This window comes from Mustela nigripes, chromosome 14 (genome assembly GCF_022355385.1).
Source record: "Mustela nigripes isolate SB6536 chromosome 14, MUSNIG.SB6536, whole genome shotgun sequence".
NCBI lineage: Eukaryota > Metazoa > Chordata > Mammalia > Carnivora > Mustelidae > Mustela > Mustela nigripes.
Genome location: NC_081570.1, coordinates 11,193,902 through 11,218,146, shown reverse-complemented (window position 1 = coordinate 11,218,146; position 24,245 = coordinate 11,193,902). Strand labels below are relative to the sequence as shown.

The 24,245-nt window shown below is 60.6% G+C and overlaps 2 protein-coding genes across 7 annotated transcripts; one reads left to right on the top strand and one right to left on the bottom strand.

Annotated features, from left to right (window-relative positions):
- Window positions 1–420: 420 nt before the first annotated feature.
- Window positions 421–21,631, bottom strand: LOC132001596 (chloride channel protein ClC-Ka). 6 transcript variants are annotated; one of them, XM_059376308.1, is made up of 20 exons: window positions 21,503–21,631; window positions 11,690–11,842; window positions 10,846–10,974; window positions 9,930–10,058; window positions 9,210–9,349; window positions 8,847–8,924; window positions 8,675–8,753; window positions 8,107–8,232; window positions 7,691–7,775; window positions 7,477–7,578; window positions 6,785–6,869; window positions 6,349–6,522; window positions 5,817–5,886; window positions 5,537–5,647; window positions 5,045–5,258; window positions 4,007–4,140; window positions 2,252–2,340; window positions 2,014–2,094; window positions 1,186–1,272; window positions 421–836 (listed from the first exon to the last, which is right to left on the bottom strand). In XM_059376308.1, exons 2-20 carry the CDS (start codon window positions 11,787–11,789, stop codon window positions 789–791), a joined length of 2,061 nt encoding a protein of 686 aa, XP_059232291.1. In that variant the 5' UTR covers window positions 11,790–11,842; window positions 21,503–21,631; the 3' UTR covers window positions 421–788. The 6 variants fall into 6 exon arrangements, with proteins under 6 accessions (XP_059232291.1, XP_059232290.1, XP_059232288.1 ...); XM_059376307.1 differs by lacking the exon at window positions 21,503–21,631 and adding an exon at window positions 19,929–20,199; XM_059376305.1 differs by lacking the exon at window positions 21,503–21,631 and adding an exon at window positions 12,375–12,476 and having other exon boundaries at window positions 5,537–5,644.
- HSPB7 (heat shock protein family B (small) member 7) lies at window positions 15,290–19,922 on the top strand. Its single transcript, XM_059376310.1, has 3 exons — window positions 15,290–17,216; window positions 17,692–17,840; window positions 19,040–19,922. The coding sequence occupies exons 1-3, from the start codon at window positions 17,015–17,017 to the stop codon at window positions 19,217–19,219; spliced, it is 531 nt and encodes a 176-aa protein (XP_059232293.1). The 5' UTR covers window positions 15,290–17,014; the 3' UTR covers window positions 19,220–19,922.
- Window positions 21,632–24,245: the final 2,614 nt, after the last annotated feature.

Below are 24,245 nucleotides of genomic sequence, written 5' to 3'. Positions count from 1 at the left end.
GTAAGGGGGTTATAGAGGGATTTAGGGGAGGGCCCCTAACCACCCAACACACACGCAGGTAGTCAGCCTCTGCCACCCAGCCAGGAAAGACCCCATGGAAGATGCCTGAGGTTCTGTGGATCCCCCAGGAGCCATACCTAGGGACCTGCTTTATCAGCCCTGGCTCAGCCAACAAGGAAGCTGGGGGTGGGGTGAGGGTAACTGGGCCACAGGGTCCTCCTTATACCTGAGAACAAGCATCCTAAGACCTGATGGGGGACCTGCTTACCTACCAGGGACCTATCTCCCTTCCAGGAGGAGCAGTGGGAGGCGGGAGACCCAGGCTTGCAATGCCCACATGGCCACCAGGGGGCGCCAAGACCCCACTCAGGGCCAGCACTGAGCTGTCCACATCCTTGGAGCTGAGAGAGAGTCTATAGCTCTGGGAACCAGCTTTATTTTTCTTGGAAGCCTCTGGTTGGGGGTCCTAAACTCCCAGAGGGCATCTGTGCCTGCCCTTGCCGATAGCCCTACACCAATGTCTTGACTGTGAATTTGGTGAATTTTCAATGAGCACCCACTGTCTGCTGGTTTTCTGTGCTCTTGAATTCTGCTGGGTCCAGGGTGGGATTTGTCCTTTACAGTATGCAGCGCTTGTGTCGCCCAGGATGGAGCACAGTGAGCGTGGGGCCCTGCTCAGTGCTAGGTTAGAGCCGCCTGCTTCACCGAGGAGATGAGCTGGGCTGGAGGGCTGTGTTGTGATGGGGGAAGAGAGGCAGGGTCTCGGCCCAGGGTCTTGCGAGGCTGGCTCACTTTGGAGCTGGTGGGTTTGTCAGGCTGGAAATTGCTTTCTTCAACTGGAACAGAGAAAGAGGGGTTTGGGGGAGGGAGGGTGTAGAGGAGGCTGAGTGGGGATTCCGGGACTGACTGGCTGCCCTAAGGGTTGATTCGGGGGAATGGGGTAAATGTTAAAGCCAGTTCCTCCCCATTATACAGATGGCATCATTTAGGCCCAGAGAATGGCAGGGCTGGCTCCTGGCCACAAAACAGTGGCCAGGCTCTCTGGGCCAAAAAGTGGGGCTCATCAGAACCCAGTGAGGCCCCTCTAAGTTCGGATAGGAAGATACTGGTGCCCCCCCCCTAACCCCGCGCCAGTCTGCTCGAGCATGGCTCCTCTGCCTTGCTTTGCCCCTGGGACCCTCATACCTCCACCCAAGACACAGAGCCCACAGCTCTGCCCAGAGATGTCACAGGCAGGGACTGAAGTTTCAACAGCTCAAAGAGGTTGTGTGCCTAGAGGAGAGGGGTTGTTAGTAAACAGTGGAAGATAGATGGTGCTCAGCCCTTCGCTCTGGTTTCAGTCTCTCCCTAGCCTGGGGCCTGTGAGCTGAGGTGGAGGCTCTGGCCAGAGCTCTGTCCCAGGGGTGCCCACCCGTCTATATCAGAGCCTGGGAAAGGGGTGGGGTGCAGTAACAGTGGATGGGACATTAGGGCCTGCAATGTCCACTATGACCACCAGGGGTCTCCAGAGTCCACACAAGGGACCAACGGGAAGGCCAAGTTTATAAGCATGATCCAGCATGATCCCGCCACACAGAGGGGCTGAGGCCATCTCCGTGTCCCAGCCTGCTTCTGCCCCTCTCTGACCCCATGTACCAAAGCCCCTGTTTTGCAGGATGGGAAGGGATCAGGATTCAGAGGGATTAATTTGCCGGGGATCACACAGGGAGAATGTGGCGGACCTGCAATTGAGACCCCTGTGTGCCTTGATGCAAAGACATATTTTAACTACAGTCTCTCTCCACCCAGAGCCTTCTGCTCCCTCAAGCTCTCCCTCTTCCCTGGTCCATGCATCATCCCAAGAACCCTAGAAATGAGGGACAGAGAGAACAAGGACTACTGTGCTCATTTTACAGACGAGGAAGCCAACCCAGGAGGAGCAGAGAGCCTTGGCCACAAGGTGCCAAGAAAGCTGGAGCTTCCCCTCTATCCCACGGTCCTTGTCTGCCTGCATGCCCAAGCCCTCCCCATTACCTGATGCAGAGAGGTCTCCGGAGACAGCTGCAGGGTCACGGGCTCTATGGGACAGCCCCCAGCCAGGAGGTCCCGAAGACACTGCCAGTGATGCGGGAAGGCTCATGGGGGGCTGGGCCAGCCTCCGCCATCTCCAGGCTGTCCCTCTCAGACCCCCTTTCCCCGAGGCGCCCCCCCTACTTCCCTGCTGACCCCCCCCCAGCCTGACCCCCCCCCCCCCCCCCCCAGGAGTACTTACCGGGTGCCCTGGAGTCCAGGAAGAAGGCTCAGCCCGGAGTGCCTGCACCAATTCCTCCCTTCCCACAGTGCCCACCAGTATCTGAGACTCTGCACGAGTGGAGAGGGAGTGAGCCACATGGCATTTACTGGGTGTTCTCACGTCTCTCAGGAAACTACAGCAGCCAGTGGGTCGGGAGCTATGACCACCAATTTTATATAAGAGGAAACTGAGGCTAGGAGGCACAGAGAGCTTATTTATCTTGCCCAAGGTCATTGACTGCTGATGTGGAGGCTGGTAATGGAAGGTAGCTGTGGAAGGCTGCCCACCCTGATTCCCCCTGTGGCGGGGTCTCTCGAGGCAGGAGCAGCTCTAGGACATGGGCATGAAGATGTCTATGGGTCAGAGCGGGCTTTGCCCCTCATTTCCCTCAGCAAGTTCCACATCTGGCTCAGCCCAGTGCAAGTGTGAACCCAGAAGACCACCACGTTGGGAGGTTGTGCCGTGGGCTGAGGGCTTGGCACGCCTCCCTCCAAGCTGCCACTGGAGTTGGCAGGTGTTGGGTTTTGAGAGGGGAGCCTGGCATTTTTCCTTCTTGTCAAGTAAAATCAAAACTTTACAACTAGATACATAAATTCTCTCCCTTTAGACAACAACAATTAAAGCTATTTCTTAGGTGAGCAGCAGGGTCCAGCAGCCTGGGCCTGGGCTGGTTGGGAGCTCTTTGCTTCCCGTGGCTCTGAGGGTAGAAGTGGTCTTTTTCTTGGGGGCCAATTTTGTCTTTGTTCCAGGAGGTGGAGCCTTTTGGAGGAGTCATCCATATGCAAACATTTCCAAATGACATATTTGGTGTATTCTGTGGGATCATGTTAGAGATATCCCAATCTGAGTAGGGAGAGGGCGTGGCATTGGGGTTGAGAACCTCTGATAACTCCATGTCGGTCCCTAGTTTCCAGGTGGGGAAACTGCAGTTCACAGCGGGTTTGCCCATGGTTCTGCTGTTCACAAATGGCTTTATGGCCTCTTGGGGGTGGGTATGGTGGTAACCATATGGTTGTGCAGGTTGATAACTGAACAAAATACCTGCCCAAAGGTTCAGTAGGAGTCAAAATCCAGCTGTGCTATGCTTGCCAAGCGTGTACCTTGTCTCATTTGCATATGTGTGCTGATGGGTGCCCCTGAGTGGACAGGGCTGCCTCCTGCTCCCCCCTACCCCCATAATCTTTCCTACTTTTATTGTACTTGTGTCCCAGTGGGAAATGATGCTGTAGCTAGATCCTTCCCCAAGACTCAGCTTGTGTGTCTTTTCACAAGGCCACCCATTCATTTTTCTTTAAAAAGATACTTTTCTCGTGGCAACAGGGTTTCAGGAGAGGTGAGTTAGCTGGGAATGCTTGAAGGGGAGACGGAGTCCTCGGACACCTTGTAGCGTTGCCGTTCACTACCCCCACTCCCAAGCACACCAGGCCTGGCTTCTGGAATTTCTAAAACTACCCATGGAGCGCCTTACAAGCCTCCTCTCATCTCATTTAAACATGTCAACCACCCCAAGTTAGGGAGGTCATTGTTTCCACTTTACCAGTGAGGAAACTGAGGCTCAGAGAAATGAAGTGACCTGCCCAAGGTCACACGGCTGCAGAGACAAGATTCAGAGTCAGGTGACGGACAGGTCCAATGCCCTGCTTCCCCTTTCCTGGGCCTACCCCTCCAAGGCCAAAGGTAAAGGTAGAGCGAATGTCCCCTCCACACCCATGCTCCCTCCTTCCTGCTGGGCACCTGTGCTCTCCACCAGGAAATACTTGGCCAGGTCTGTGGAGGTCACCACCCTGGCCACTTCCTCCAGCGGTGCGTCCTTGGCCAGCGTGGTGATGGCACAGTTCATGAAGTGTTCCACGATCACACGGTGAGAGCTGGTAGCAGAAGGGTGCTCCCCTCAGGTCCTGGAGCGAGGGGGTCTCCAGACCCCAGGACGAGGTAGGGGTACCTGGGGGGAGCTGGTTCTGGGGTGTGGGCAGACACTGAGAGATGTCTAGGATGAACAGCTCCTAGAACCCCAAGGTGGGGAGGAACTTGGAGACAGTTCACCTATGGCCTGATTCTGGATTCCCAGCCCCTGAACCCCTATCCCCCACCCCCCAGACTGACTCCATTTCAGTGTCTTTTACTCAGAAGTCTTCCCTGGAGGATTTCATCTGAAGAAAAGTTTTATGGCAGAAAGAAAAAAAAAAGGTTTAAAGTTTGAAAATCACCGGAGTGGCTTCCCCCATTTTACAGATGGAGAAACAGAGGTCTGGACCAAAGTGCCAGTTTGCACATGTTTGGATCTGGGTCTTGGACCCAAGACTCTTAGAGCCTCTTAGTCCTGCTTCTCTGGGAACAGAAGCTGCTCTGGTCCTGTCTGGCCAGGGGAGATTCCAAAGCCTGATTCCAGTCCCAGCGTCACAGCGAGGACAGCAGGGCAGGGGTGGGAGAGAGGAGGGAACATCCCAGATCTGGTGCTGACTCTCTGTGTGATGGGGAGCAAGGCACAGCGCCTCTCTGAGCCCCAGCTTCCAGCAAATGGGCAGCATCAGTCCTGTCATGCAGACAGAATGATGACTAAGAAGACACGGAGGCCCTGGAGGCCAAGCACTTGCCCAAGGTCATGCAGGGAGTGGAAGAGAGTGGAGATGAGGTGGCTGTGTATCAGCCCCTTCCACACCACCCACATCCAAGGTCAGCCACAGGGAGGGTTTTATATGGGGGCGGGGGCTTTACCCCAGCCCACCCAGGCTGATCACCCCCATCAGCCAGCCCAATGTGGGTACCTCTCACCTGATTTTTCGGCCTCGGATCCACGGAAGGTATGGCAGCTTCTTGACAATGATGGTGCCGTCATAGAAGGAGGGTTGGCAGCTCTGGGCGATGGCGTTGGCCGCCAGCACGGCCATCAACACGGGCAGCGCGTGCACTATCTGGCCAGTCAGCTCGAAGGCCAGCAGCGCCGTGGAGATGGTGTGGGTCACGGCCCCCGAGAAGGCCGCAGCCCCTACAGGGGGTAGAGCCAGGGTGGGGTGGTTCAAGCCACAGGGGCCATCGTCACACAGAGGCCACACGCTGGCCACTGCTGGAAGCGCCCTGGTGCCTGGGCTCGGGGAGCGGGAGCATGTAAGGGACAGGTTGGGGTGTCAGGGACAGACGGGAGCTAGAGAGAATAACAGCGGCTCCGGGGACGGGGCTCAGGGAGGGGCTCTGATGCCCTGACCCTCCGGGTCCAGCCCAGCGCCTCCAAGGTCTGCCCACCCCGTGGGGACCCAGCCCACTCACCTGCCAGGGCGTAACCCCCAGGCATGATGGGGTTGGTGACCCCTCCGGCCACGATGCCCTCGGGGAAGGCAAGAGCGAGGGCCTCTCCTATGAGACGCCCGATGCCAGCTCCTGGCCAGAGAGAGAGGGGGGCGGGGGAGGCAGACTGACGCGGCCCCCACAGGCTTCCGTTCCTGGGGACCAGCCTCAGTGCCATCTGAGGAGGAAGGGAGAGAGCCGGGAGCCGTGGCCCTGCCCCAGTAACCAGGAACCTCTCGGAGCCTGGGAACCCCAGACTCACCAAAGATGAATATGGGCATGAAGTACCCAGCAGGGATGGGGATGGTGGTGGCCAGAATCAGCATCCAGAACTGTGGGGGGGGGGGGCCCGGAGGGGCGGAGGTTAGAGGCAAGGGGACGAGAATGGGCAGGGGACCTGGGCACTTCCCAGACAGCAGGAGGCAGCCCATGCACACGGCCATCACCAGCGTCTGGTGTTAGGAGGGCACTGACCAACGGAAGGACACCCACCCTGACGAAGAGCCTACTACGTGCCTGGCATCGCGCCAAGGGCTTTCCTTTCTTCCTCCTCAACCTTCCCTTGGAGGTAGACACACAACGACTCCCCCCATTTTAAAGATGAGGAAACTGAGGCTCAGAACTGAAACCACGTGGACTGGGGTCACACAGGGGGCGAGAGAGAGATCAGACAGTCTGGGTGGAAGGCCCGGGCGCTGTGCTGCACCCAGTGGGAGGCCTCGCTCCGCTTCCCACCCAAGGCCAGTCTCCACTCTGCGCATGACCCCGGCGGGGGGGGGGCCCGCGGCACCCACCTTCATAACCAGAAAGAAGGCGAGGGTCCCAAAGATGGTGAACCGCGGGTGGTACCATTCAAACCACAGGTTCTGGGGGTCAAGCTCCTTGGGCCAGGGTGGGGATGAGTTCCGGGTCATCAGCGCCCACGAGTGGTTGTCGAACAGTGAGTCCAGATGCTGCTTCATGGACAGCTGGCGCAGGGGACAGGTCGGAACTCTGCAGGGGGGGACTGGGCAGCCGCTCCTGCCTCCGCCTCCCCTTGACCCTGCCTTAGATCCTCCCACCTTGGGATGGGCTCTGACCTCCCAGAGGGCAGTGTCCTCAGCTAGAACTCGAGGATGACCCGCAGGCTTCCCCTTACAGGTGTCATGGGGATGAAGTGAAATGACAGGCACATTGTGGGTGAGGGATGGGGGTGCCCCACTCCCACCCTCCCGGCTCAGCGCCTCTTACCCGAGAAGCCAGAAAGCGGCCCACGCCAGGAGGGTAAGTGATGGAGGCGAGAATCAAGGCCGCCAGAGCAGCATACAGAGGCTTGCTGTGGGGCGTGGGGTGGCGGCGTGAGCTCGGGTGCTGGTCCTCCTCCCCCCCCACCCCATGGAGGGGGAGCCGGGCAAGAGCAGGGCTCACCCCCCTGAGGCAGAAACCGGAGGAATGGGGGACACAGGCCAGGCCCCCTCCAGGGGAGGAAACCAGGGCTGCTACAGGAGTTGGGGACAGAGCTCCGCCAGGCCAGGGCGGGCCATGCATGGCCAGCCTGGGGCAGAGGCCAATGCCACGGGGCAAACAAGGTCTGGGGAGCAGAGGGGCTCAGGGCTTCTGGCTCTGTGGGGAAGGAGGGCTTGTGGGGGGCCAAGCCCATTGATAGGGTGAGGACTCAGGGGGAGAGGGGAGCACGTGGAAGGTTGAAAGCCCAGCAAGCTGGGGGTGCGGGTGTGGAGCGGTGACTGTGGGGACCTGGAGAGGGGGGCTAGGAGGCAATAGAGGCTCCGTAAGCGGAGTGTGGGCTAGGCAGGTTTTGGGGGACTCAGCAGGAGGATAAAAATGCCGTCAGAGAGTGGGGTTCTCTACAAAAGGGAGCTGTGGGCTCAGGAGGCTGAGGAAGGAAGCAGGGCTGTCCTCCCCAGTTCCTGTCCAGAGCCTACCTGGTGGCCAGCAGTTTGGAGATAAGCCGGTTGGTCTTGACAAAACCAAGGAATGTTCGCTGACAGAAGAGGTACGCGCAGCTCACGATGCCACAGATGGCCCTGGGGTGGGAAGGGGAGGCCAGAGCTCCGCCCCAGAAACAAGGGCAGCGGCTCAGGCCTGGGTGAGGCCCCCCCCCGCGGGGCTCTCGAGGGACCCGAGGCACTCACTCACCCCAGGGCCACAAAAAAGAAGATCTCCGGCAGGTCGAACGGGACATCCACCCTGAAATTGGTCTTGTAGAGGGAGGTGATGGTCTCTGGGGCAGGAGGGAAAGATCAGGGAGCACACCCTGGCCCCAGCCAAACCCAAATCCCAGACTTGACAAAGAGCAGCGGAGGTGATGCTCAGTACTGCCCCTGAATACCCTTTCCTGGCATTCAAGGCCCCGAAAACCAGCCCTTGCCTCCTTGCTCAGCCTTGCCCCCCTGTACTCTCGGGGGGCGGGGTGGGGGCTCCCATCCCTCACGCCCAATACAGGTCAGCAAGGAAAGGAGAGAGGGAGAGAAGATGGGAGGGGGGGGCGGGGGCGGCGGGGGCGGGGCGGGGCGGGAGCCAGGGCTGGGTCCAGCCGTCTCACGGGGACTCACCCTGCTCGCTGTTGAAGACGGACAGGAGGCGAAACATGAAGGCTCCGCAGGTGGCCGCAAAGAAGCCCCTCCAGTAATCCCAGACAGAGAAGTGGGAAGACATGACCTCGATGCTGAACAGGATCCCTGAAGGTGGTGCTGAGCTAAGGGCAGAGCCCCGCCTCCGTCCACCCCAGCGCCCTGACCCCTCCCATCCTGCTCTCCCCGCAGCAGCCGAAGTGAGAGAGGCCAGGCAGGAGCCCACGGAGAGCTTCTCCATCCCTACAACGGCCCTGTGGCAAGGCGCGAGCATCCCCGAGGCTCAGAGAGCTGAACCCACTAGCCCAGGTCACACAGGGGAGCCGGATCTCCAGCCCAAGTCTGTCTGATGTGACCCTGAGGCATCTCGACAGCCCCCTCCACCCCCACCCCCACTGGGGCGGCTGTGCCCTCCAAGGACTGCAGTGAGAACCGAGACCTGTGTCAGCCCACACCTCCTCCAAGGCCCTCAGCGGGACAGGAGTGAGGGGGTGGTCCGCAGGAGGGGTGTGGGGGGGCCCCAGGGCGCGAGGGAGGGGCACAGTCTCACCACTGAAGGGCGCTGCAAACACCGTGGCCACGCCCACTGCTGCTGCCACCACCAGCATCTCGTTCTGCTTGCTCTTGTTCTGGGGGGATCCCGAGTCCGGGGCTCAGAGTCAGCCCCCACCCTCCCCTCCCTCTCATTCCTCCAAAGGGGGGGCCGTCCCTGACTCCCTTACCTCAGACTCTCCAATGGCCTTGGTGTGCACCCGGCCCAGGTAGGCAGCGATCATCACAGACAGGTGCACGAAGGGGCCCTGCAGGGGAGGTGTGGGCACCCGGCACAGGGCTCGCCTCACTCCTCCCCACTGGGGCCTGGGGCTGGGGGGCCGAGAGCCTCATCCAGAACCGCACAGCTGCCCCGCCACACCCTTGTCCTCTGTCTCCCCAGCAATTTGGTCACACTTTGGGGACCTGGCCTGCCTCCTCCCCAGGCCAGAACCCTTAAAAGCAGGCATTGGCCTGAGTCCCCACTGACCCTGCTTCTGTGGGGCAAAGGGGGGGGGGATGGTGTGGGGGGGTGCTCTCACGCCTGCCCGTACCACTTTGCCCAGGAAGATGGTGCTGCCGGCAGCCAGGGTGCAGGTGAGGCCGGCCACCTTGGCCCCGAAGTTCTTGATGTCCAGGTAATCCTCCAGCACCACGCCGGTCAGCATAGTCTTCAGCTCCGGGATTCCAGAACCTTGGCAGGGGATGGACACGGGGCAAGACAGGGGCGGTCTCTAGATTACACTCTGAACTCCTCACCTGCCCAAAACTTTTCACATCATGATCTGGTCAGGTTCTCCAAAACCCTCAGTTAAGATCTGTGAACTCATTTGCAGAGGAGGAAGTTGAGGGTCTGTCTGTGTCATTCCAGCAGAGCCTGGCAGACAGCTACGGCAAAACGGGGGGCACCCAGGATAGAATCTCAGGCCACCCTTGGATGCACCCCCGGAGGTCCCCAGTGCTGGCCTGGAGCTGGAGGCAGAGCTGAGAGGCCTGGGAAGGCTGTGCGCCTCCCTCAGCCCCTCCCTGGGGAGCCTGCCACCAGGGCTCCCCATCACCAGCCAGAAGCACCCTCAGAACGGAAGCAGAGCCAGCAGTGACCCCAGAGTCAAGATCTGACCTTCTCACAGTGTTGCTTCGGTGCAAGCCACACGAAGCTTCTGAGCCTGGCTTCGCTGGCTGTGACATGGGGTCACTGCTTCCCGCCTCCCCCATCAGATGCCCAGAGGGGTATGAACAGGCTCTGGCCCCCGGCACACAGGCACACGGCTCACCTCCAGAGAAGGGCGTGATGCTCTGGGAGAAGCCGGAGGAGAAGGAGACCAGGGCCACAGGGTACACGGTCCAGGAGAGGTACCGGAGCAGGTGGCTGTCCCCAATTTCCCGGTATAACCACTTGTGTGCTGGGGACACCCGGGAGTCAGGAAGCCAGCGCAGGCTTTGCAGCCCTCAGGTGTCCACTAACCCAGAAAGGGAGGCTCGAAGAGGGGAGGCCCCCCAGAGAGCGGCAGATGCCCAAATGGAGGCAGGGCTAAGACCCTGGATCCACCTCCCAGTGTTGCCACACCCACTGAATGACCTTGGGCAAGTGACTTAACCTCAGTGAGCTTCCGTTTTCCCATCGGTCAAATGGGCTACCGATGGGAGCTCCCTCATGGGGTCATTGCGAGAAAGCACTCAGATGATGTCCAATGTTTGAGGCGTAGCAGGTTCTCAGGATGGCACCTGACCAAGTCTACCAGGGGGTGTTAGAACCTTCCTGCCTATGCTCCCCCGTTCCTGGGAGAACTCAGGGTGCAGAGAGCCCACTGGAGCACAGGGAAAGAAAGTTCTATTTCTGGTGATCCAAGCAAGTGCCGTCCCTGGGCGTTACTGAGGCGAGAGCAAGGCGGAAGGAGGAGGAGAAGGGGCAGGAACAGCGGGAAGAGGTGGGCACAGAGCTCAGGGGAAGAAGGGCTCTTGGGAACATTCAGGTCTTTCTTGCTCATTGTGCAAGGAGACCCAGAGAGGGGCAGGAACCTACCCAGCGTCACACAGCAAGTCAAGAGCAAAGCTTGGACCAGCCCCAGGCCCCCTCCCCTACCCCAAGCCCTCCTCCACCCACGATGCACCTGACAGCCCATCTGGCATCCTGAGAGCGTGTGAGGAAGCCTGTGTCCAGAGCAGGTGTGTGTGCCCGGGAGGGGTTACCTCGCACCACGCGCCCGATAGCGAAGTTCATGGTGTAGCTGATCAGGGCCATGAGCACCCCGAGGGTCATCAGGAAATACCAGTCCTCCCCGACGCGGAACACCTTCTGCTTCAGCCACTCCAGGCCACCTGGGGCAGGGGCACGTGGTCATAGCCCAGGGCCCGAGATGGCGCATGGACAGCCCCTTCCCTGGAGACCTGCTGGGGCTCAGGGCAGGGAGTGCGGGGGCAGCATGGGGCTGGGTCATGGGGTCAAGTCCAGGGTGGCTGAGAAGGGGCTCTGCGCATGAGGGGCAAAGCAAGAATTAAGGCAAGGGAAGGCAGCAGCACGGTGGGTGCCAGGCGTATGGGCCCCACTAGGGGACCGTTGACCTGTGCACCCTCCCCCACCCCACCCCATGCTGGATGCTCGGGAAGATTGCCGGAGCCGGCTGGGGCGGGGGAGGGTGTGCTGAGAGCTACAGCTTTCTCCAGGGTCTCCACAGGGCACAGCTCAGAGAACGCAAGAATCTAGCAGAAGTCCTCCTTGTCTCCAGACCTGTGGGCCTGTGCTACAGGCCATGCTAGGGTCAGGCCAGGCAGCACCCACTGGGCGCAGAGCGAGGCCCCTAGCATGGCCATCAGGCTTTGGGGTTGCTTTCCCCAAAGGCAGAGAACAGACCTCAAGACCTACAGGCAGAGGGACAGGCGGACAGGTCCCTTCCCTCCCTGCCACCCGGAGACTGTGGGCAGGTGAAGGCAGGGCAGCTCTTGGGTTTCAAGGTGGAGAGGGGAGGGGGAATCCAGGAAGGGGTGACACCATGAGGGGTCTTCGACAGGCAGAGGAAGGGGACCTCGCTCTCACCTCGAATGGCTCGGCGGACACGGGGACACGGGCCCCACAGCTCCCGAAGGCTCACAGGGCTCCCTGAGGAGCCCTCACGCAGCCCCACCAGCTCTTCCATTGGGTCCCGGAGCAGACGGACAGACAGACTGTTGGTACCCAGCCACCTGGCACCTCCCAGATAAAAAGGAACCGAAGTGTTTTCCTGTGCACACGTTCGCTTGCACGTGTGTGAAGCTATCAGGAGGGGACACGGGTCTGATGTGTCCTCATCACTGAGGGAGGGTGCCGAGGGTGCACATATCTGTGTGAGGGTACAGGGGTGGGGGCCGGGGTACCAGTGTCCTCTGTGTCCAGGAGCAGATTGGTCACGGCAGGGCCCCAAGTCTAGAACTCCCTTCCTCTGCTGTTGACATTACTCCTATCCTGCCTCCAAGCACCGCTGCCTCCCCTGAGAGATCTCCTTGCCCAGCAGAGTCGCTCGCATCGTGGGGTCCCCATGGATGGCTCCGACTCCCCATGCCCGTTCCTGAGCCCCCTCTCTCCTGCTCAGGCCACAGAGGGCAGGGAAACAGCAGATCCATGGTGGTTGTAAAGAGGTGCTGGCTCCCTCCCGCCAAGCCTCCTGCTCCTGTCTGGCCTGCCCTGGCCCGGGGAAGGTTCTACCCCAGTCCAGGCCCCCACTCGACATCCGGCAGCCCCTCACCTCTGTCCGTCGGTCCTGCCGTGGCTCCAGCCGGCCCTCCTCTAACAGACACTCCTTTGCCTGCAGCCCAGGTGCGCCTGGACAGGTCTGTGCTCCACCAATCCACACCCTGGGTGCCCCCCCTCCCTCCCCGCCCTGCCACAGGGTTGACCCTGGCCATTAAGAATGTCCTTGACAAACCACCCAGAACTGCCCAGGCCGGTTGAGCCATGCAGGCCAGAGGAGCCATGGGGGACCAGGAGCTGGAGCTCCCTAGAACCCAGGAGAGCCACGCGGAGGGTGGCACTCGACCACGCTGGGGGCTCCCTGTTGCTGGCTGGCTCGGGGACATGGAGGGGCTGGAGAAGCGCCTGTACCCAGCAGCAGAGTGGGGGCGCGTCCTCTGAGGGGGCTGGATTCTCAGAGCTGGACACAGAAAGGGTTTGAGGAAGCAGAGAAAGGAGAGGGATGAAAGCCGACGGAGCTGGAGGAAGGCCTTGGGCAAAGGCGAGGGGCCCCTTACTACCGCAAGCTCGCTGTGTGCCAGCCTCTGTGCTCAGCCCTCCCCCCGAATCGGTGCTTGCTCACCGAAACCCAGCGAGGTGGGAGGAACTAGATCCCGTGTTAAAGACATGGGGGTCTCTGAGGGGTGATGCTGCTCGTCCAAGGTCACAGAGACCAAGGGGCAGAGCCGGAATTCTCAGCCAGGTGTGTAGGTCTCCAAAGCCTGCACACGGCTCCGCCACCCACCTTGCTCGGGGTGGGGGTGGGGTGGGGGGAGACCGACACACGGGAGCAGTGTGGTGATGTGGGGTGCTGCATGCCTCTGAGGCTTGGGGAGGAACTTGAACTTGATCCCCAGGTCCAGCCCCTCTAGCCTCAGGGAAGGACCTCTCAAATCACAGTGCTTCTCAGTAGATGCCGCAGACAGTCCTGCCCCAGCAGAGGGTAAGGGTGAGGGCATGAGGGGGAGGGAGCAAGCACAGGTTATGTGCCAGCCGCACGCCAGGCCCTCTAGGTCTGCCACACAGTTCATCCTCCTGCATCCTTGTGAGTCAAGGGCAGCATCACTATTTGGCAGATGACAGAGGACCAGGGAGGTGTAGTGACTTCTCTGAAGTCACACAGCAGAGGCTGAACCCAGACCTAGACTGTCTGGCTTTCCCCCTCCCTTGGGCTCCTCCAGCCCCTTTGGCTTTCATCAGTCAGGATAGGGGTTTGGGCGCAAAGCAGAGGATTTGAGTCTGATGTCACTTTTGGAAAGATTTGGGATAACTGCCCTCTCTCGCTTCCCCAGACAAAGCTCTTTTCTGAAAATCCTGATGACCCTTCGGTAACTTGCCAAAACCCTGGGACCCTGAGCCACCCTCTGCCCCCAAATGCCTGGCCAAGTCCATCCCAAAAGGGAGCCCAAGTGCCTGTGGTGGGGAGGTGGGCGGGGCTTGCTGCTCCGCAGGGGCTGGGCCCACTGTCACCTTGCTGCGCCAACCTGGCAACTGCTACAGTAACAGGGTAACTGCCTGCCCTGTTGACACCCCAAACCCCAGCCTCTGGCTCCGGGAAGCCTTAGACTATGATCCCAAGCCGGCCTCGGCCGCCGGGCAGGTGCTGCCTGTCCACACCCTCACCTTCCCGCCCTGGGAACACCAGGAAGCTGGGGAGAGAATAGCAGAGTCCCTCTCAAAGCCATTTCCCTGCATCCAGCCCCAGCGCCATGGAGGGTAAGAGCAACCTTGGTGCTAGAACGGCTCTGTCACCCTGTCACTGTCACCACAGGGCTCTCCACCGCTCAGAGCCTTGGTGTCCTCTTCTGTCCCATGAGGAGAGCCGGAGAGTCATGGACGCATTCATCATTCATCATGACTCCCCCAGAGCCTAGAACAGCCCCTGTCCCCCACATAGCAGGTGTTCAGCAAACATCTGCTGAGCGATGAGCAGTTTCCAAACACTGGCCTATGGGCCAGCTGTGCAGCTGTGTGCGGAGCTGATGGGAACAGATACCCAGACCCTTCCCAAGAGCCCAAGTCAGAATCTTGGTGTGCAGAGGGAAGAGTCTGTGTGCATTTAAGTTTCCTCCAGGTGACCGGGATGCCCTGGCAGGTTTAGGATTCAAGGCATTGGATCATCTCGGAAGTTCCTTCTATCCCTGGGATCTGGAGGGTTAGCATGCCCAGAGACAGGGGCATGGCCTCGATGACCTTCTGAGGTCCCTCCTGGCCACAGAAGTCAGGCAATCCAGGACATTTATGGGCCATGTCTCAGGGACAGGGGGAAGGGGAGGAGGAACGGTGGGCGGGGGTGGGTAACGGGATCTGACGTCCAGGAGCAGTGACTCAGGCCCTCAGCACCATGACAGCGTGTCTGCATTTAGCCACTGGCTCCTGTTTCCCTGGCGAGCGGGAGGCCTCTGGGCCCCCCACCCCCGCCCCTACCCTCTTTCCGTCTTGCCTCGTGCTGGTCACTTCCTGGCAGCCCCATTGGAACCCCTCGGCCAGGATGGGCGACCCGGGCCCAGCAGGAACATTCACTAGGATGCAGACCCCTTCTTGCTCTAGCCACTCCCCCCAGCTCCCAGCTCCACACTGCCCCCACCCACAGACCACCAGCACCAGTGATTATCCGTAGAAGGAGCCCCCCCCAAGGATGGTGCTCTGTGGGAACCCAAGAAAAGAACAGCCCCCACCTTCAGGAGCCCCTAATCTAATGGGGAAAGTGGGGACCCCTGCACCAGTTGAACCGCCACTCTGACCTCTGGGTGGCTGCAGCAATCACAGAGGCCTTCCTGGAGGAGGAGGAATGACAGCAGGTCTGGGCAGGAAGGGCAGGATTTGGAGAGAAGAGCAGAAACCCCACACTGTAGCCTGGGCAGCGCCCACAGCCCAGAATAGCCTCCCCTGCTTCACCCCTTGCCCCTCAACCCCATGATGTCAGTCCTGGCTCTGCTGAGCTGTGGGTGGCCAGAGAGGGGCTTCTGGGCCAGTCTGTCTCCATACGTGTATGGTCAGGTCACCCCAGCCTCCTGGAGGGTTGTTGTGTTTTTGTTTTTGTTTTTTTTTAATTTTTATTTATTTATTTGTCAAAGAGAGAGCGAGCACAGCAGGCAGAGTGGCAGGCAGAGGCAGAGGGAGAAGCAGGCTCCCCGCTCAGCAGGACTGAGCAGGGACTCAATCCCAGGACCCTGGGATCATGACCCAAGCTGATGGCAGCGCTTAATCAACTGAGTCACCCAGGCATCCTGGATTGTTTTTTTGTTTGTTTGTTCAATTTTATTTGTTTATTAGAGAGAGAAGGAATAAGCAAGGAGCAGGGGAGGGGCAGAGGGAGAAGCAGACTACCTTCCCCAAGTCTGAATAGAGAGCCTGATGTGGGGCTGCTTCCCAGGACCCTGGGATGTTGACCTGAACTGAGCCACCTAGGAGCCCTTCCTGGAGGGCTCGGAATCAGAGGCGCCTGGGTCTGAATCCCAGCTCTGCCACTTACCCTCATGCAAGCCCATCCCTCTTTGTGAGGCTCCACTTTCCCACCTGTAAAATGGGAACAACAGCTCTTTCCCCAAGCCCAGCTGCGTGGGGATCAAGTGGGGCCTCGCTGGAAAGTTCACAGGCAGGAGGCACTCCAGAAATCAGAGCTAGAATAGCATCTTGCGGGATTCTTACCTCTCCCTGAAATCCTGCCCCCCCACGGCCCCGAGCATCCACACGGAGCTGGAGCTCAAACAGACAGTTCCCAGTGACATAACCTTCTAGACTTTTAAGGACACTTATCAAATTATCTGCCCCTGCCCCTAGTCCTGGCCCAACCCCCACCCCGGCCAAGGGCCACCAGCTTCCTCCTCTTGGGGCCCCAAAATGTTCTGAGAGTGGGGAGAGGGCAAGCACAGAATCTGGGTCCCTGTGGGAGCGGGCAGGGGGACAGCTGCACATTCTATCCCCCCCCACCGGCCCTCCCCAAGGGCTATCTCAGGCCTCCCTAAGACACGGCTATAAACATTATCTGTCCTGAGGGAGGAGTCTCTCACACGGGGCCCAACAGGTGGAGGGTTTCCACCTGCCCCACCTTCTGACCTCGCCTCTCCTGCTCTCCCCAGAGCCAGGACCTTGGGACCCTGCTGACCTGACCGCCCACCACCCAGATCCCCTCTTCCCAAGGATTGGAAGTTTGAGGGAGAGGGCACAGGAAGCAGAAAACCCTATCCTCAAGAAGCCTGCAGTCTGATGGGGGAGGCAGAGTCCCTAGAGAGCACCCCCACCCCAGGCTGATGGGGGAGGCAGGTTCACAGAGACACCACACAAACCCCCAAGGTCCTGCGGCAGGCACGCGGGTCCGAGTGGTGAGGGGAACAGGTTGCCCCCGGCCCGTCAAGCTGCGGAGGCCCCAGGCTGGACTTATCGGCCTGGAATGCCGGGCCATGAGCTCAGCCTGGGTCTGCGTGTGTCGGACTGTCAGCAGGGCCGCCTCACCGGAGAAGATTTCCAGCCCCCTCCGGGCCGAGGCGAGGCCTAAATTTAGCTCAGAGACAAGGGGCTGGCCCCAAGCCCAGGGCCGGTCGGGCCTTATAAAGCGCCGGCAGCCAGGGCCCGGCACGCTCCCCCAGAGCCCGCCGCCCGCACCCTCTCCTGTCCCTCTGCCCGCCTGGCCAGCGCCCGGCTGCCGGCCCGTGGATGAGCCACAGGACCTCCTCCACCTTCAGAGCGGAGAGAAGCTTCCACTCCTCCTCGTCCTCCTCCTCGTCCTCGTCCTCGTCCTCCTCAGCCTCCCGTGCCCTCCCGGCCCAGGACCCGCCCATGGAGAAAGCCCTGAGCATGTTTTCCGAGGATTTTGGCAGCTTCATGCGGCCCCGCTCAGAGCCCCTGGCCTTCCCAGGCAAGTCGTCAGGGCTCGGAGGGGAGCTGCTCAGGGAGGGGACCCCCTGCTCCAGGGCACCTGTGAATGCTGCTGCCGAGCTGCCCAGAACAGGTGCTGCCCGACCGCAGCCACGTGTAGCCACCGTGACAGATGTGGCCACAGAGACAGATGTGGCCTTCAAGGAACAGCTGTAGGCCCAGGGGTCCGCTCTGACACCAGTGGCCACACAGGGCCCGGGGCCAGGTCCTCCCTGGAGCCCTGGAGGACTGGTCAGGGTTGAGGGGTGGGAGGCACCGTCCAGCCTCCAGGCCCGGGCGGGCTGCCGCCCACGGGGTCACTCAGCTGCCCACGGGAAAGGTGGGCTGCAGGAGGCGAGGAGAGGTGGGCGGGGGGAGGGGGAGTTTAGCAACAACAGCCAAGGGGGAGGCCGGGCTTGCGGGGAGGAGCCGGAAACCCGGGTTCTAGAGGCAGGCCTGCCCGGGTCAGCTCACAGCAGACTTCCCCACAGCCCGGCCGGGGGGACAGGGCAACATCAAGACCCTCAGGGACGCCTATGAGTTTGCGGTGGACGTGAGTGACTTCTCACCTGAAGACATCATCGTCACCACCTCCAACAACCAAATCGAGGTGCGGGCTGAGAAGGTGAGCCTGCCCGCCCAGCCCAGACCCTCATTCCGACGGACCCTACGCGCAGTGTCCCCACCCCCTTGCCCCTGCTGGGACCCCAGACCCGGACTGCAGACCTTGCTGCTGTCACTTGGAGGCCGAGGGCCACCCCTCCCCACCCACCGCTGCTGCCCCTCCCTGCCCCAAGGCGTGGAGACCCCTCCTTCAAGAGCCAAGGGCAGCTGAGGGAGCCATGGGGAGGGACGGGAGAGGCGTGCAGGGATGCAGGCAGGGGGCACCAGAGGAGGTGAGGAGAGGAGGCAGCCGAGAGCATGGAGATGGTAGCTGAGTGCGGACAGCTTTTCTGGCAGGCATGTGGGTAGGTGGGGAGAAGAGCCCCTCCACGTGACACCCCTCGAGTGCCTCTTTCCTCGCCCACCCGGAGGCTCAGCCCCTACACTGGGAACCTCCAGCGGGACCCAAGGCCGGGCTGAGACCTTGCCGTTCAGGGTCAGAGGCACTCCAGACCTCACATTTCCTGCACCCAAGGGTCTCAGGGTCACTAGGGTCTCCCAGTCCCAGGTCCCAGGAGGCCTCTACTGGGAAGGAGGGTGTGGCCCGGCTCGCCCCCAGAGGGCCACAGCCACCGCGGCCCAGCACACAGGGTCTGTCCAAGGCTTCCTGCAGATCCTCTGTGACCTGACTTCCTGTGCTGAGCACAGAGGGCAGGCCGCCCCAGCGCCCCGGCCAGAGAAGCCGAGGACTGTGGGCACCAGGACCAACAGGCTGCACGTGCCAGCCGGCAACCCCCGCCAGTGACTCAGCCACCCCAGGCTCCTCTGGACACTGTGTGCCGGCCAAGCCACGGGGGGAGGGGCGGCCCGTCTAGCCAGGACGGCGGACACCCGATGTGTCTGGGCATCCCAGGGGCCATGGCCCTGCTCTGTGCTGTCTTCTCTTTGCTGCTCAGGAGCTCCAGATTCTGCCACTCAGCTGCTTCCTCCCTGAGCTAGCCCCCCTCCCCCAGCCCCTTACCTCTCCCCCCGCCCCCCCGGGGGAGCGCTGGGGCTCCTCTGAGCACCCTGTTACGCGCAGTCCCGGCCAGCCTGAGACGAGAGCCCTCAATGTGGACGCGCCGGGGCCTGGCAGGCGCGAGAGGAGGGGAAAGGGCTGTGGCTTGACCCGCACAGGACCGGGTCGGGGCACCCAGCCCTGACCCATCACCCCTTCCCCAGCTGGCAGCTGATGGCACAGTCATGAACACCTTCGCTCACAAGTGCCAGCTGCCTGAGGACGTGGACCCCACTTCAGTGACCTCGGCACTGCGGGAGGACGGCAGCCTCACCATCCGGGCCCGGCGCCACCCGCACACGGAGCATGTCCAGCAGACCTTCCGGACGGAGATCAAAATCTGAGGGTCTCCCTCTCCCCGTCCCCTCCCATTTCCCCTCTTCTGCCCCCACTGGCCTGCCAGAGACGTGTTCCTCACCCCTCATGACAGCTTGCAGGACATCTCAGCTCAAGTTCCAGGCCCTGAGGTGGGTCACCCCCTATCCCCCCCCCCCCCCCCCCCCGCTAACCGGAGGCCTTCTGCTCTCCAGGGCAGGCCAGGGAACCTTTTGCCTCACCGATGGCCCCCAGATTCCAGATGTGGCCTCTTTCACTGAATCCGGAATAAAGGGATTTAGATGGAAAAGGAAGCTCCCAGAGAACCCACTTTGGGGAAGGGGGACAGGGACAGGCACGATCCCCAGGCAAAAAATCTGCAGGACAGACAGACAAATCCTTTGATCTCTGGAGTTGCAGGGCAGGAGCGGAGGGGACAGGGACCTGGGGCCCCCTTGGCCAAGGGGAGCAGGGGAAGCAAAGGCGGATATTAGGCAAAGCTGCTGATCCGAGCCAAACCGCACAGGGAAGCCGGAGGGGACAGCCACGGCGGGGACCCTCCCCTCTGCCATGCCCTATGCCCCAAGCCCCCGTCTGCTGCCGGGCTGCCTGCCTGTTTCTCCCACCGGCCAGCTATGCCCGGGGGGGGGGGGGGGGCACACAATGTCTGTATATCGCTGGGGTTTTTCCAATACACCTGGTCGGTGATAAACTGCACAACAGCCCCGCCCCCCTTACCTGTTTGTGCCCTCCAGCAAGGCCTCCCTGCGGGGTGGGGCTGCCTTCCTCCCGCTCAGAGACTCCCCCTGCAGACAGGTCACCCAGCTGAGGCGGGAGACAGCATGGACAGGACCTTGGGTCTTCAAGGTTGGGCCCCAGCTTCTTGTCACCCTTCCCCTGTGGCCAGTCACCTCCCCCACCCTTCCCCCTCTTTAATGGATGAATCTATAGGCTTGGTGTGTGTATATACCCCACACGGGCCCACGGCCCTGTCCTTCAAATACTGAGCAATACTGTTATCTAAGTCTGAATTCAGCACATTCAGAAATCAGATTTTGCCATCTCTACTTTTATCAAAAGGGAAACTGAGTCTCTGAACGGTTAAAAGCCCAGCTCACTCATTAAAGGCTGGATTTGAACCCAGGCTGTGAAAGCTACTCTCAAACTGCGCCGCACCCCCCCACACCCCGCCCCTCTGAGTGCCAGGGGGGGCTTCCCCTCATTCTGCCTCTCATGGCCTCTGCACCCTGCCCCACAGCTTCCTGCTGGAGAGAGCCCCGTCATAGGAAGAGCCCCCAACCCAGTTCCCCTCTAGTCTTCAGTCCAGGGCAGGGGACTTCCAGGCAGCTTTCAACCTGGGGAGTCCCACGTATGCCCAGTGGCACTGGCTTGTTCTCCAACATACAGAAGCAGGGGTGTGGGGGGGAGGAAAGGGTGGTTTGCCATAGGTGAGGCCTCCTGGGGCAGGAGGTGGGGCCAGTTTCTCACTTCTGCAGCTCTTAGGTCAGTGTCCTATGGGGTGGCCTCTCACCCCTGCCATTCTGGGGCCCTGGGGGGAGGGGGGGGGGGGGGGGGGGGGGGGCATGGGAGGGCCCTAGCATTGTACCCTGCACACACAATAAACAAGAGAAACACAGACTTCTGGAGATCACCTGCCTGAAGTTCTCAAACTTGAGATGGGGCTGGAAGCAGCCAGGGGGAGAAACCCCAGAACAAGCCGACATGCCTTCCCGAGACCTGGGGCCAGTCCTGGCAGCTCAAGGACACGTGAGTTTGCTCTGGCCTCCTCCCTGGGCTCCCAGACCCACCTGAGCAGGAATCCCAGAATTATTTCCCTGAAAAACCTTGCAGAGACTTCTCTTTCAACTGCCAGGCACCGTCCCAGGCATAGGGACTTCGAAGGCGGGCCAGCTGTCCTGTGCCGCCTACCCGCTGGAAGCCCGTCGTGTGCGAGGACCAGACTGGCAGAGTGAGCCGCTCAGGGTCGCACAGACCCAGCGGCAGGCCAGGCTGGTTCAGGGAGTCTGGGGGCGCTCCGGAGGGACCCCCCCCAACACCAGGAGACGCCACTGAAACCCGAGTGCCAGGCGCTCCCCAGAGCAGCTCCCGCGGCAGGCGGGAGGAGGGGAGGAGGGGGAGAGACCGGAGGAGACGGGAGGAGAAGGGAGAGGGGGCGCGGTATTTCCAGCCTCCGTGACTCACTGATTCCACTGGGCTATTTGCAGCCCCGAAACTCATCGGCTCGGGGGTTGGGGGTGGAGCCGGGCCAGCTTCCCCGTCTCCTTCGACCCCCCACCCACGGACAGGCTCACCTTGGCTTCGAGACCCCAGCGATGTCCCTCCCTGGGTCGCGAAGGGGGCGGGGGCTGGGAGGCGGGCAGCTCGGGCTGGGAAAAGGGGCAGCTCCCCCTACGTGGGCGGTGGGGCCCGAATACGCCCTACCCCACCCCCTAAGCCCCAGCAGCCCTCTCCCCAGACGGAGGTTTGGGGAGATGACGACTTAGCAGGGCGCAGAGCAGAAGCTGTGTCCGAGAGAGCCCTCCCACCAAGGTGACCCTGCGGAGGAGGAGGGCCGGGAGGTGGGGAAGGCAGGCCCTCTTTCATCGGCCCCGCCCACCCTGGGCTCCAGGGCTGGCCCTGGCGCTTTGTCTCCCCGGGGGGCCCCCCACCCTTTCCTGGCTAAATATAGGTCTGGCTACAGGCCCTGCGTCCCACCCCACCCCCTCCCCGTGAAGAATAATTTTAGCAGCCCCATTCATCGAGCACTTAGTGTGCGCCAAGCATACTGCTCATCCCCACAATAATTCTGCAAGGTAGGTACCAGAGAGGTTCAGAGAGGTCAAGCAACTGTCCCAAGGTCACCCAGCTTGGAAATGGCACGGCTGGAATTTGAATCCTTGTCCTATGGCTCTAGGAAGTTCTCTGCTGAGTCTAGAAAGTCCAAATCAGCCCCTCCTCCCCGCCCCCCCCACCAACACAACACTACCTGAGGATTAAGTCAGCTCCCCTGCCCCAACCTGGTGGCATCCTGTACAGGGAATGCAAACTTGTACATCTTATATAGTTTTTGAGGCAGACCTGGGCAGGAGGGCAGGGGAAGTCGAAACGATGCAGCCTTCCAAGGCTGGAGACCTGAGAGGAGGTCCAGGTCCCGCGGTGCCAGAGACCCGGAAGGGTGCCAAGGACCTAGAAAGTTCCATCTCGTTCAGGTCCAAAGCTGCTTCCTCCAGAAAGCCTTCTACAGCTACCGACTCAGGGGCACAGACAAGCCCAAAGAACCCTAGGCCCAGACTTTGTGTTCAAAAGAAAGTGAAATTCAGATGACAGGGGGTGCTTGACTCAGGGTAAGGGCAGACCCTGAGACCACCCACTTGGTTGGCCGGCCTTGTTCCCTTAGGGAGTCACTCCAAACTCCTCCTGGTGTGGTGGGGAAACTGAGGCCCAGGGCGAGAGCCTTCCCCAGGGTCACACAGATGTCAGTGGCAGAGGTGAGATGAAGACTTGAGCCTCTGGAACCTCAGGCGGGGGCATGTCTTCCAGACCAACCCCCTTCATGCCCATGGCCACCTTTCCATGTCCTAGAGGTAACCCCCACCTCCACAGTGTGCCCCCCCAAGCCCATCTTCCTTCTCCTCAGTCTCCTCGGATCCCAGTTCTGCAGTAGCAGAAGATGCCTTTTTCTGTCTTCTTGCTCCAAGCCTGGTCTGGGAAGGGAGCGAAGTGCGTGTCTGTAGGATGTTTTGAAAAGCTAGCGAGCCTCAGTAAACAGTGGAGGGTCCGCGCAGACTCTGGAGCTGCGGCCCCTGGGTTCCAATCTTAGCTCTGCTGCTTCTGAGCTGTGTGATCCTGAGTACGTAACACAATCCGCCTGTGCCTCAGTTGTCCCATCTGTACGTGGTGCTAATGAACTCCAAGGCCAGGCTTGATTTTTGATGCATGGAAAGGGCTTGGCACCGGGTAGCCGACTGGAGCTCACGTATGCCATGCTCTGGAAATGCCCAGTAGGGCTCAGCTACCGTGACGAAATCTAATTCAAATGTACCTGGAATCCCCAGTATCAGCCACACTGTCTGGGGCTCTCTTGAGGCCAAGACTCAGGCCAGAGGGGCAGAGGAGCTGCCTGGGTAGCCGTCTCCTGTCTATGAAAAGCCGGTAAGGGCAGAGCGAAAAGATCCCCTGGCCATCTCAGAAGATCTTGTCTGGGCCCTGAAGGTGGAGGTGGGGGGGAAAGAAGCCTCTGGAAGCTTTGGTTTCCTCATCCCACAAACAAAGATCAGGCACCACCCTCCCAGGGCTGCTAGAAGGAACCGGAAAGAGATGGTATTTTACTATAAGCTCAATAAATGCTAAAGCCTTATTAGAATTGTGCTTGTTTTCTGAGCAAGGGAAGCCAAGTTTCCACCCACCGCGCACTGCCCTCAGGCCGCAGAGGGCCCTGAGGGGCACGGTGACCGGAGTCTGCAGGTATCCCCGGTAGGAGCCTCTGGGCAGGGGAGGGAGTGATATTTACAGTCAGCACAGCTGGGCAACCCACCCCTGGGCCTGGGGCTCACCATGACAAGCCAGCTGGACCAGTCCCCAGCTCCGAAGCCCTCCAAGGCCTCAAGACTCAGGGACAACTTCTCATGGGAGTCTGGGGGCTACTAGATTGGGTGTGGGCCCTCTGGGCACAAAGCAGGGCTGCGGGCCCTCAGAGCCCCAGAGGAGAAGACAAGACAGCAAATCTGTTCCTACCTTCCATCCTTCTGAGACCTTCCCTCCCTCCCCTCCTTTAAAAAAAATATATATAATTTTTTTAAAAGATTTATTTAGAAGCACCTAGGTGGTTCAGTCGGGGAGGCATCTGCCTTCAGCCTGGGTCCTGATCTCGGGGTCCTTGGATCAAGTCCCTCATCGAGCTCCCAGTTCAGCAAGGTGTCTGCTTCTCTCTCTCTCTCTGCCCCTCTACCCACTTATGCGCACTCTCTCAAATTAAAATATCTTTAAAAAAAATAGACTTCTTCAGGGGCGCCTGGGTGGCTCAGTGGGTTAAGGCCTCTGCCTTCGGCTCAGGTC

Coding starts and splice junctions, on each gene's coding strand:
- LOC132001596 (XM_059376308.1), bottom strand. CDS start 11,789: ATGGAAGAGCTGGTGGGGCTGCGTGAGGGCTCCTCAGGGAGCCCTGTG. Junction 7,579..7,690: donor TTCTTTTTTGTGGCCCTGGG/GTGAGTGAGTGC, acceptor TTCCCACCCCAG/GGCCATCTGTGGCATCGTGA. Junction 2,095..2,251: donor CCTGGACTCCAGGGCACCCG/GTAAGTACTCCT, acceptor CATCACTGGCAG/TGTCTTCGGGACCTCCTGGC.
- HSPB7 (XM_059376310.1), top strand. CDS start 17,015: ATGAGCCACAGGACCTCCTCCACCTTCAGAGCGGAGAGAAGCTTCCAC. Junction 17,217..17,691: donor AGAGCCCCTGGCCTTCCCAG/GCAAGTCGTCAG, acceptor GTCAGCTCACAG/CAGACTTCCCCACAGCCCGG. Junction 17,841..19,039: donor TCGAGGTGCGGGCTGAGAAG/GTGAGCCTGCCC, acceptor CCCCTTCCCCAG/CTGGCAGCTGATGGCACAGT.